This window comes from Mchenga conophoros, linkage group LG4, assembly GCF_057382185.1.
Source record: "Mchenga conophoros isolate Kocher_MC1m ecotype Shallow Benthic linkage group LG4, M_conophoros_male_GT1.1, whole genome shotgun sequence".
Classification (NCBI taxonomy): domain Eukaryota; kingdom Metazoa; phylum Chordata; class Actinopteri; order Cichliformes; family Cichlidae; genus Mchenga; species Mchenga conophoros.
The window spans coordinates 4,575,546-4,588,239 of record NC_140529.1 but is presented as its reverse complement, the minus strand read 5'-3'; the positions used below and the strand labels follow the sequence as shown (position 1 = coordinate 4,588,239).

General features: G+C 44.7%; 1 protein-coding gene across 6 annotated transcripts in view; it reads left to right on the top strand.

The window, feature by feature from the left end:
* The window catches only part of LOC146575343 (syntaxin-binding protein 4), an 82,393-nt gene extending 70,408 nt beyond the window's left edge, over positions 1-11,985 (top strand). For 5 of the 6 annotated variants that reach the window (XM_085269988.1, XM_085269993.1, XM_085269992.1 and 2 more), the window contains 9 exons: positions 130-226; positions 2,157-2,284; positions 2,659-2,751; positions 5,734-5,799; positions 6,194-6,385; positions 6,670-6,786; positions 8,450-8,496; positions 8,594-8,721; positions 9,615-11,985. In XM_085269988.1, coding sequence (XP_085126114.1) covers positions 130-226; positions 2,157-2,284; positions 2,659-2,751; positions 5,734-5,799; positions 6,194-6,385; positions 6,670-6,786; positions 8,450-8,496; positions 8,594-8,721; positions 9,615-9,670 — 924 coding nt within the window. In that variant the 3' untranslated portion in view covers positions 9,671-11,985. The remainder of the gene's footprint in view (positions 1-129; positions 227-2,156; positions 2,285-2,658; positions 2,752-5,733; positions 5,800-6,193; positions 6,386-6,669; positions 6,787-8,449; positions 8,497-8,593; positions 8,722-9,614) is intronic. The other variant, XM_085269990.1, reaches the window with a different exon arrangement.
* The last annotated feature ends 709 nt before the right edge of the window (positions 11,986-12,694 follow it).

Below are 12,694 nucleotides of genomic sequence, written 5' to 3'. Positions count from 1 at the left end.
TTGTGAAGTAACTTTAGGCTAATATTTGTAATGAAGTATAATTTTACTTGGAGAACAAAGTGTGATATGCAGAGTGCAGTTTGATGACAGCATACAATGCTTCATGCTTCATGCTCCTGTCTCTCTTAGGCCTTGTCCTTCCTTGGTTTGGATGTCACAGAAGAGAAGAAGAAGCAGCTGCGACAGAGTCTGACCACAGACCCACAAGGCACCGTGGCCTATGGAGGTGACGTGCATGCAAGCAGCACACGTACACTCACTGATATGAGCCGCACACATTTGTAGTCGTGTCAGCTGTTGGGTGGAAGATCTGTGCTGAGGTCCTGTCAAATCATGTGACAGCAGCATGTTTCTTATTGGTTGTGTCACTTGTGTAAAATGTCAGATTGTGTAACCAGCTGTGACTACATGTTTCCAGTCGTTTGGAGGGCCAGCGTTTACATCGTAGGGCTAAATTCACCTGCGTGTACCTGTTAATGCTCACTGACAGAAAGGACTGGATGATAAAGGGTGTGCATGATATTAAACTGTACAGGCAGCTTAGTCTTTAGACTGCAGGTCAAACATGAGATCCCATCCTGACACATGCCTCCATGCCACCAAGCTTCCAGGATGCTTTTCTGTGACAAAGCAGTTGCTGTAATGCTGATGACAGCCGCACAGTTTGAGTGTGTAGGGTCCTATAGGTGAGCTGAGGAACATGAATGCTGCAGTGATGAGTCACCTGGCAGGCAGGTTGTTCAGCGTCTCGAAGAACAGATCAGGTCTGTTGCCTTTTCATGTAACTCTGTGATGCTGAGGAGCGTACGACAAAGTAATGGCTTAAAGATGTATGTTACACCTAAAGTCAGTTTTCAGTGTGACAAAGAAGCTTTTTAACCTCGCCACACAACTGTAGTAACTGCCGCAGGTGATATTCAGATGCACACTGATGCACACTGCTGAGCTATACCTCAGAAATACCCCTGACTAAAGCTATGCAGCCACGTCATAGCAGTGCAGTGTCTGTCCTGTACAGTCAAAGAGAAGATGCAGAAAGTGCATAAATGTGTTTCTGCCGTGTCTGGCTTCTGGAGCGTTGACCCAGCGGAGGGTCTTTGGATATTTGGGCTCGCTGTTGTTGTCAGTGCTTTTCTTTTATGCTTTTGTGACACACACTAATCCCAAAATGTAAAGGAACACTTTTTAATCAGAGTATAGCATCAACAGTTTAACCTTTGGGATGTTGCAGTTGTTCATCAGTTTGAGCTGCTTTGGTATCGTTGACATTAACAACAGGTCCACTAGAGGGGCGACAGTAGTGACTTTACAGATGAAGGTCGCTGACATTTTTCTCTCCTCATCTTTTCTGACTGTTTTTTCACTAGTGTCGCATTAGGCTAGACTCAGTGTTACTACTGGTAGCATGAGGGGATACGCCAAGATGGCACATCAATATGTGCTGTTTCCAGAACGTTTCTTAAGAGCGTGGAGGAGCTTCCAGGAGACAGGAGATTACTCGAGGAGAGCTGGACCAGCATCTGCTCCTTCGTGCAAGGAGGAACTGTCAGAGCTACAAAATAACCTGCAGCAGGCCGTTGGTGTGAATGCATCCTAAGGAGAGTGGTCAGAGGGCTGGATGTCCTCTAGTGGGTGCTGTGCACACTGTACGGTACCATGGAGCCCAACTGGCATTTATTCACAAAATACCAGGAGTGGCAGGTCCACCACTGGTGTCCCGTGGTTTTAACAGATGAGTGCAGGTTCACCCTGAGCCATGTGACAGACGTGAAAGGGTCCAGAGCCTGTAACGCTGTTGGAGCCAGTCTATAATTTCATATACAGTAAGGTGTGTGTGTCTGTGTGTGTCTCTCTTTATGGGGACCCAAATGCGTGAATAGATAATTCTTGCTAGCTTGGGAGTTGTGGTGGGTGGAGCTAACCCTCTTCCCTACTTTGCATTTGGTTGTAGGAGCTGGAGTGGGCAAGTTAATTACTTGGAGGTCTTTCTTTCTTTTACCTTTCTTCGCTTTGACTCACAGATTTTTATAAGGTGTGTGTGTGTGTGTGTGTGTGTGTGTGTGTGTGTGTGTGTGTACACATGACCCTGATTGTTTGCTTTTCCTTGTTTTTCTGTTAAAACAATGAATCCCATCTGTTTTGGTGTGATGGCTCAGACTTTGTGGAGGCAACCCGGAACATCTTCCAGGAGAACCTGGAGGAGCTGGGCTTGGAGACGGGTCCCTTCACATTCTCCTACCATGAAGCAGCTAGTCTGATGGATACCTCAGCCTTCCACTCACCTGTAAGCAGCTCTCACAGCCGCTCATATAGACACAAAACAGCAGACTCTGTAATTAATTAAGACTCAAGAAGTTTATTGTATGATGTTACCCAGCCTGAAACCAAATACTGTTTCTCACCAGCCTCTACAGTGCAAGAAGCAATACAGTTTAAAAAGAATAAATACAGTTTAAAAGAATGACTTTTAAAAAAGAGCAGCAAAAAAGGCATAAATAGCATAAAATCTAAGCTTTAAAACAAACTCCAGTCACAATTAATCTAATATTTTAAAATTTCCACCCAGAAATGAAGGGCTAACTGTGTGTGTGTGTGTGTGTGTGTGTGTGTGTGTGTGTGTGTGTGTGTGTGTGTGTGTGTGTGTGTGTGCGCGTGCAGACATATGAATCAGAGTGCAGCTACAGCAGTGAGGAGATGGAGCAGTTTCAGACTGAGGTGAAGCAGCTGCAGACGCAGATGAAACAGCTCAAGGTGAAAACACACCTTTGTTTGTCCCTCTTTGGTCAGTGGTGAGGACTTCCAGCTGTTATGTTTTCTCTTAGTATCTTTACTTTTACTTTTCTTTGACTGTGTCTCCCTCTGTCCCACAGTGTCTTTTATTATGTCTACTGTCTTGTTTCGTATCTGTCCTGTGGTCTTTACTAAGAATGAAGTCCAACACACTCAGGCTAATTTACCTTAGCTGGCTCGACAAACCCGAAGCCCCAGTTAGAGATGATGAGTATCATGATGATGGTCAGGAGCTGTCTCTGTTAAACTGGGCGTCACACTCTGAGCACACTCACATAAAATGATGCCCATGATCGGCACCTACACGTGTCGCCGTGTATCGATAAAATGGTGACAAAATGATTCAAATTTACAGTGAAATGTATCACTGTGAGTAAGAGCACAGACGATTGCTGCATTGTCCTGGTGGTTTTCTGGCACAGAGCTGTAACAAACATTTTAACTCCAGTGGTGTCGTGGCTGAGTGCGCTCTCAGTGCTCCTGTTTATTATGGCTGCACATTACAGCTCCTTGGAGGACAGGACCAGCTTCACCCCGATCAGACCTGCACACTGTTAGACCTCTGCCTCACCACTACATATTTCAAGTACAACGAAGGCTTTTACAGACAAAAACATGGCTGTGCCATGGGCTCCCCCGTGTCACCTATTGTAGCCAACCTTTACATGGAGGAAGTGGAAAGGAAGGCTCTTGGCTCTTTCAAAGGAAGAGTACCCAGCCACTGGTACAGATATGTGGACGACACCTGGGTCAAAATCAAGACACAAGAAGTGGAATCCTTCACTGCGCACATTAACGCTGTGGATAAAAACATCAAGTTCACCAGGGAAGACACAAAGGACGACTGTTTGCCTTTCCTGGACTGCGCTGTGCACATTGACGAGAACGGCAAACTCAACATCGAAGTTTACCGGAAGCCCACACACACGGACCAGTACCTCCTCTTTGACTCCCATCACCCTCTGGAACACAAACTTGGAGTAATTAGGACCCTACACCACCGGGCAGAACATGTTCCCTCTAAGCCTGAAGGGAAAAAGAAGGAACACACACATGTAAAGGAAGCACTCAAAACGTGCGGCTATCCTAAATGGGCGTTCTTAAAGTCAGCAAAGAGGCACAGAAAAGAAGACCAGACACCAGCGAGGGAGGAAAAGAAGGACAGACGCAACAACATTGTCATCCCCTATGCAGCTGGTGTATCAGAGAAACTCAGGAGAGTTTTCTCCAAGCATGACATCCCAGTGCATTTCAGACCCAGCAACACACTCAGACAAAAACTGGTTCACCCGAAAGACAAAACTGCAAACCACAAACTTAACAATGTGGTGTATGCTGTACAGTGCAGCGAGGAATGGTCAGACCTCTACATTGGAGAGACCAAACAGCCACTTCACAAGCGCATGGCACAACACAGAAGAGCCACCTCCACAGGACAAGACTCAGCATCCATCTGCATCTAAAGGTCAAAGGTCACTCTTTGAGGATGCCAATGTTCACATTTTGGACAGAGAGGACAGATGGTTTGAAAGAGGAGTGAAAGAAGCATCTATGTCCACTGTGAGCGACCATCTTTGAACAGAGGCGGGGCTTACGACACCAACTCTCTGCCATCTATAATCCAGTTTTGAGATCCTTCCCAGACGCCTTAACGCCCACTCACATCCTGGGCCATCTGACCTCAGGAATTCGCATGATAAGGTGGGGCCAGGTTTCACAATGAACACACCCGAAACTCTGGCTGATTGGGACCCACACCCAGTTTCACACTTTGGCTCAGGCGATTAGAGGATCATCAGGGGGTCCTTTTGTCCCTCTGTGGGGGGTCACTCCCACTAGGTTTATATCTGGGACTCTCCACCATTTGACCTTAGAACTGAAGAAGCTTCTCGGATGAGAGGTGAAACGTCTTCAAGCAACTTAAAGAAGTCCAGACACTTTTCTTTCCAAGCTCCTTAAATATTCAGAATATTACAGAGATTAACTATATATGATGTAAACTGTAAAACTTTGTTAATTTCACTATAGAGGATGTACCCTACAATAATATAAAACTCCAACAGTCAAATAATACCATATTTCTAAGATTTTCAGGGCCGAGTACAATAACCTCAGTTTGATCTGAGTTAAGAAGCAGAAAGTTAGCGGCCATCCAGGTCTTTATGTCTTTAAGACATTCCTGCAGTTTAACTCATTGGCGTGTGTTATCTGGCTTCATGGACAGATAGAGCTGGGTGTCATCAGCATAGCAGTGTAAATGCAAGCTTGTATAATGTAACAGAACTGGCACTAGCATTTCAGCTGCATTAGTCACAGAGTTAGAACGATGGAAAAAATGGATTTTATTCTGAGCTGATAATAAATGAGTGACATAATTACTGTCGTTGTTCTTATATACTGATGACAGAATAACTGTAAAAGCACTCAGGTTAACTGTTTCTAAAAATCTGCAGTTGAATTCGCTCCGTGCTCTGACAGCCACTTTGGAGAATAAACAGGATGGGAGGAGTCGGAGGAAAGTTCAGGAAACACGAGTTTTCCTCGTCTCAGAGTTGACTCGGCATGGCTAGCTAAACCTGCTTCCTTCAACAGTGCCCAGAAATATGGTTTAATAGGCACATTTACACTCTTAGTCTCAGTCATCTCTTTGGATCATAGACTAGGGCTGGAGCGGGCGTTTTGGTGGCATTTCTTTGGCTACCAAGTGAAGTAGTGAGAATACGTTTTGCAGTTTAAAACTAAACACATAGAATCCTGTTTCCACACTTAGCCAACAAACACACACTCAGTGGGAAAACCACAGACGAAGCCCAACGTCCCAACCTCACCAAGATTTAGCTGCTTTTTCTCCTCACAGTTGTGTGTCTGTCCTCTGAATGGAAAGGTGGGGTCTTTAACAGTCATACAGGAAGCTGCCACTTCATCTGCTGCCTCTCTTGGCAGGTGATGCTGAAGGACATGGAACACAGCAAGAAAACCCTCGAGGAGGAGTTGCAGAAGACCTCAGAGGTCAGAGGCCAGCCTGCAGCCTGTGGAGACGCGCAGTCTCAAGTTACATCTTTATAACTGTGGGATATGAGCGTGGGGTCAAAGTTGAATGGAAATTATTTTTGTAGTGAAACTAATCAAACTGAGTCTGCTGATAATGCCGGCTGTTTTTTAGTTGATGAATGATTAGAAATGGTGTTGTTGTGCAGCTTCTCGATGTCGTAGGACAGTTTAAGTATGAGAACCAAGAATGTAAAGATTTCTCAGCTGGTAAAATGAAATAGCTAATAACATATTCATATGATCATCCTGTTGTATTTAGCAATGTAAAATACGTCTCACTGGCAACTGAATCATCTGAAAACATGGACGAAGACTGAAGGCAGCGAGTGAATCCTTCTGTCATTTCTCCTAGAAAGCCTGTCTGACTGTAGAGGAGAACACTCGCCTGAAGAGTCGTCTGCAGGCGTCTGAGGCGGTGCATCGGCAGGCCGGCAGTGCTGAGCAGGACTATGAAGAAGTCATCCAGCTGCTGGAGGCTGAGATCAGAGACCTGAAGAGCCAGCTGGCCACCAAGAAGCAAAGACGGGGAGCAGAGTCCATGCAGGTACAATGATGTCAGAGTCGTGGCCCACAGCCTTGTTCAGGGCCACTGACAGGAGAGCAAGAAAACCTCATTTCAGCCTTGAAATTTGGGGAAACATCTGTCTGAACATCTGTCTGTATTTTTAAATGCATCTTCACAGTACTCTACATCTTACACATCCAATATGTTCAGGCATTAGGTCAAAGGTCATTGTACTGTATAGTGATACATGATGCACTCATGCACCCAAAGAGTTGTCTACGTGACACACGTACACAAGCTGAGTGTGTTGGTGTGTTTGTCAGGAGGAGGTGGGCGAGCTGAAGAGGAGGCTGACGACTATCGACTGCCAGCTGAAGAAGTCCGAGCTGAGCAGGAAAACGCTGGAGATCTCCAACAAGAAACTGCTAGGCTTTGCTCAGGTACTGGTGTTCCTTTGGATGCACACAGAGCTGTGAACAGGCAGGAAGCAGACTGAGTCCACTCTGTATACCAGAGTGTTGTATTGGTCTCACAGCTAAACCTCGGTCCGAACTGGGACAGGACAGCGATCCGAAGCTCTTAACATTGCTTCTTCTTCTCAAAGTGTTATCATAGCTTTCTACAGTTGTTTTGCACAACACACTCAATTCAGCCTTAAGTATTAATAAAAATACAAATTCTACAGAGTGTTAATGTGGGGAATATAATCTTATACTGATTGATAAGAACTCAGTTATCAAAGCTGAAGACTGTGTATCTCTAAAATAGAAGCTTTTAACAGGTTCAGGAAAAAGTGCATAAAAATATATGAATAAAAACTGAAACAGCTGAATGAAAGGCTTGAGCGCTGCGTGACGTGGTTAACTGTCAGCATCTACAAAGAGATTCAATGTCGTTGAAAAGTGAAGGTGGTGAAGCAGCAAAACAGCTCGCTACACAACTGTAGTCACTGAAGCAGGTGACAGTGTAATCACCACATTCTCGCTGGTTATTTTTCCAACAACTTGTTATAAGAGCTGCACACACTTTGATGGAGAGGGGAGCTGACGTCCCCTCTCCATCAAAGCCTTTCTTTGCTAATGTGCTAAAGCTGTTAAATATCCCACGTTAGGGGGAAGACGATCAATAACTGAGCATCCACACAAAACTGCAGAATGGTCTCAGACGTCGGTTCTTCTGATTGTCAAACAAACACACACGTTAGCTTCCGTGATAATAAGGATGCAGTTTGTGCCATCTTTCCCTTTAGTTGTGGTTAATCAACAAGAGTGATGTGCTCGCCACCTGTTTGTATTTCCTGGTCTTCCCTGCAGACACACACACATACAGACTGAAGGTTGTTTGGCAAAAATGCTATTAGTAACTGAGTGCCAGTACAGAAATGATGTCGTCATTCAAACTTATTAACAGCTCAGTGTTTCCCCCAGGACAACATTCAAGTGTAAATGTCAGAGAAAAACACATTATGGGACCCATGTCAGCCACTGTGCATGTGATGGTTTATTTTGCAGTTAAGACTATTTAAGCGAACCTGTAGATTTATTAGATGAAGTAGGAAAATGCATAGAGCTGTACATAACTGTTGCATTATTTGACCAAAGGCTTGAGCGTTTCCTTCCATGGTGTGCGGCAGATGATGTGGAGGCTGCATGTGCAGCTCTGAGATTTCCAGATCTGGTCTTTAAATCTAGTGACAGGAAAATAAGCTGATGGAGTCAGTCTGCCCCCAGTGATGGAAGTGTGCTACAGCTCTGTCCACAGCCATAAACCAGCTGCTGCACAGGCTGTTCCACCAACATCTGTCCGAGGAGAATTGGCTGTGGGTGGATGTTTCCTCATATCCATCGGTGATGGTGGAAGGATGCAAGGTGCAGGAACCAGTCAGACACAGGGGTGTGCACAAAGCCATCAGCATAGAAACCAGTTTGAAAAACACAACGAGGGGAAGGTGCAGCCTGTGGCTGATAACACTAATAACTGACGAGGTCCAGCAATCAAGCTCTTCTCTCTGGTTCGCTTCATCCTGACAGCACAGAGAGACCCGGTGTGTGTTACTGCTGCCAGCGCTCGGCCTTACAGCTGTCACATTATCTCTCTTTACAGAACGTCCACAAAGTGCTGACCACGCCCAGCCTATTTGGAGAAGGGGGGTAAGAGAGCGCGACCTTCACCTTACAAGCGCCTTACAGCTTTGCAGTCGAGTTCCTGCTCCAACTGTCCTTCTGCTTGTGTGTCTGTCTATATCAGGAGTAACAGGTCATCTCCTGCCACGGAAAGCCCCGACATCCCATCACCAATTCCTGACCCAGCCTTCCAGCTGGCTGTGGAAGCCAAAGAGCTGGTGGAGGGGGTGTGTACTCTCACAACTGATAAAGGTACAGAGCTCACTAACCCAGAATAAAAAGCCTGAACACTGTGTGCATACAGTACGTGGAAACACCATGTTTGGAAGGAAGGACAAAGGTTCAAACTGCAAACACTTTCAGATAATGTGATGAAAATTAGTTTTCTTTTGCCACGGCTTAAGAATTGATGAACTGATTATGAGCCATCCTTTAGCAAGAACTCTGCTATAATGCCGTCAGTATAAAATATATATACAAAGTCTTTAGTGCCAAATTACTCCACACGCTTCACCTCATACAGTATAACAGATGTGGATGTAACCTGCAGCCTCAAGGCAGTGACATATTAAAGCAGCCAGTGTGCAACCACTGCTGTCCATCGTTCTGCAGCAGATCTGAAGTGGAGCAATGAAACATGGATAATATCTCATCCTTACTCATCAGGCCGATCCGCTGAAGTTCCTTTTTCACAAAGGTAGAGAAAGCAGGGTCCCAGGACATAAAGTGGTGATGATGATTAAAAGCTGTTTCTTTAGAAGCTGAAACTGTTCTGGCTTCATGTTCAGTTCTTTTTAAATACAGCTGAGATTGAAATCCAAGCTGTGACCAAAGCAACACTGTTTCAAATGAGTTACTTTGTGTGTAAGTTTTCAAAAACACGGCTTTGAGGCTTACCTGTGACAGAAGCATCGCAGCACGGGTCAAAGGGAAGCAACAGCTTGTGATTCAGACCTGCAGTGACAGTGTGAGCCACTAGCTGCTGCCCTCACTGCTCACAGCTGAAACAAAGACCTGGTATTTTCCCTACCTCTATTTGTGTTTGCTTTATCCAAAGGGTTGTCTTTCCCGCTCGCAGCAGGCACCACTGCCTCCTATTACCATACTGCTATAGACTCAAGTCTTTCTATCCACCTCTTCTACAGAACCGGTGAGTGCAGATGCAGCTTCAGCTCCAGATGTCAGTCCTCACCATGTGTGAACAGCACCAAGCCAAAGAGGACTGAGTCCAGACCTGGGCCGGGCAGAGGACCCCCAACGAGCAGCTGACCTCGCCATGCACTTCACCACAGTCCGCAGCAAACACACCATTCTACGACAGGACACGACGACAGCGACAGTTAAACCCTCACTGGGACAGACTGACCACGTTTTAATGCCAAAGCCTGTTTGTGCACATGAAATTAGTGTATTCCCTCCAGTTACTCCAAATGCTCCTCACAGGGCTCAGCAGTGGGATCTGCTGATTCGGTCTCATCCTGTCAGCAGCACATCACATGTACTGAAGTCTCTGTGAGAAGTGCTGCTGCAATTCTCTAGTGTGTTACTCTTACAGCAGGTGGTACAGGTGGAGCTGCATGACCAAGTCCTCCACACACTCCCACAGTGTCACTGCTGTAAACCTTGTTAATACTCTTGCCAACCTCTTTTCTATCCTCACAAACACAAACTCATCTCCACTCCGTAAAAGGAGGACTTGTTACTTGGAAAGCTGATGTGTACAGCGTGTCCCCCTGTGTCAGAAACTCCATGACAAATTAGCTCGTCTGCTCTAACACAACATCTGCCATGCTTCCTTCCCTCGCGCCCTTACTCACACTGTCATGGAAGACAAGAAATGAAGGTTTGAAGTAGAGATGGCACGATACCACTTTTTTATGTCCGATACCGATATCATAAATTTGGATATCTGCCGATACCGATATGAATCCGATATAGTGTTTTTTAATCAACAAAACTGTTTTTTTTTTAATATCTTGCTGCATTTTGTATAAGTTCATACTCAAGTTTAAAACAACAACTACACTAAAGCTATTCTGTTATACCTGTATGCAAAAAAAAATATTTCATAGTACAGCAATACTGATCAATCTAATAAACTTAAACCTACACCATCCTCCCTATTCTGGTATTTTAAAGAGTACTTAGCATAAATATTAAGCAACCTAACTAATAGGGTTCCAACTCCCAGCAACAACAAAAATAAATAAATAAAAAAATAGGGAACCACCCCTCACGCTCCACCTCATGATGCTTAATCGACGTAATCAACCTTAATTTGATGCAGTGTGAAAAAAAATGCACAGAAATCAATTATTTTTCAAGAAATATTAAATAGATTCAACATCTTTCTTCAACAAAATTGCAGACTGCACAGATGGTACCTTCCCAAAGGAAAAAGTACTATAGCTTACTAGGGTATATATATTAGACTTAATAGTCACTATATACAGTAATTGACTTCTATTCATTTTGCATCAAATTAAAACTTTGGGTGTCAGATAATTATTTATTAAAAGCTCGACATTTTAAATGAGAATAAGAAAGAAAAGTATGTCTTTGTGCCCCCTTTTCCCTGTTAATGCCCTATCGGCCCCCCTGGCTAAACTTTGCTAGATCCGCCCCTGCACAGTTACCAGCGTCAGCTACGTAGAAAAAGATCCTCGAGTAGAAAGTAATATTAAATACATTCTAACAACAGCTGATCAAGCTTAAACGTGCTGCTGTTGTTCAGCCGCTGGTTTCCTCTTTCTGGTGCAAAGTGGGCCAAAAACAAACAAGAGAGACGGACTCGAGACAGAAAAGCCGATCAGCTGATCATTAAGCAGTTTCATGATTGAAGTAGCAGCAAGAAGAGGCAGTCGTTTGTTAAGCTTAACGCAGGAATGCTTTACAAACATTCAGAGATGGACTTACACACTTGCTTTACTTCTCTCGGGGATAACTTTGTCTGAGATGAAATGCCGGGTTGCTAGCGAAGCTCCACATGCTATCCAGACCACCACAGGTCCCGCATGCCACAGCTGCTCTATCACGTGATGCATACTGCTCGACATGCTAACGTTCTGAGGTGAGTTACGGCGTGTTGCAAGTTTTGTGAGGTGCTTTCGTGATATTTAATGGATCGGATTAAATTTTTTATTTTTCTCCGATATCCGATCCAGTAATTTAGGTCAGTATCGGACCGATACCGATACGTAATATCGGATCGGTCCATCTCTAGTTTGAAGGTGCAGCGTGGATCATCTTCATCTCATTGCCTGGTTCATGTTGCTGTGTCTCCTGCGTTCAGGAGTAGTGTACCTGTTGCTGTAGCTCCAGCTGTGTAAAACTGTGTTTGGTATTCTGTGTAGGCAGACCTCAGTCTTAGGCTACATGTTGAACATAGATTTGATTTCTACAGACATCTACAACTGCAGTGACAATAATGACATGTCCTTCAACCAGATTGCATCTTTGGTGTGGCCTCATTCTTTCTGTTACTGTTTTATATTAAAGGAATAACTGATGACCGGACTGGTGTCGAGTTCGACTTTTGTTCAGCATCCAGCAAACAGTGCTGCTCACAGGGGGCGATTTCACCACAACTGCTTCCCACAGAAGCCCCTCAAAAAGCAGGAAACCAGAGCTGCTCACAGTTTGTGCACGAGGGTGTTCAGGAAGCGGATACTGACTAATGACGTGACGTTCTAGGGTCATGTGTGGAAATCGTGGTTGCAAATGAGGGGGCTGTCTTGATCTCTGGCTCCTCCTGCAGGCATTTCTAGTTATATTGATGAGTTACCCCTGGGAAGATAAACTAAACACAAACACACAGCACTGTGCTTTCAGTGTGAATCATTTACTGTCATCAATCAACAAAATGCAGTGAATGAACCAAAGAAATCGCATCAGTGTTTGGTGCAACCACCCTTTGCCTTCTTCTAGGTCCACGTGCACAGTTATTACTCGGCGGGTAGTTTGCTCCAAACATCTCGGAGAACTAAGCACAGATCTTCTTTTGCACAGTGCTGTATGTGCGGATGTTAAGTTAAAAGTACTTGAGCATAGGGGGGAAAGTGTTTATATGAATGAGGCTAGTAGTAAAAAAGTACTCAGAGAAGTCAAACTGAGTGGAAAGGGAGTCCATCTACCATTTAAACCCTCACAGGAAGTCACTGTGGGGCACTTACACAGCACCAGAGACATGTGAGGCAATGACCCAGTGTGTGTGGTTTTGCTTCTT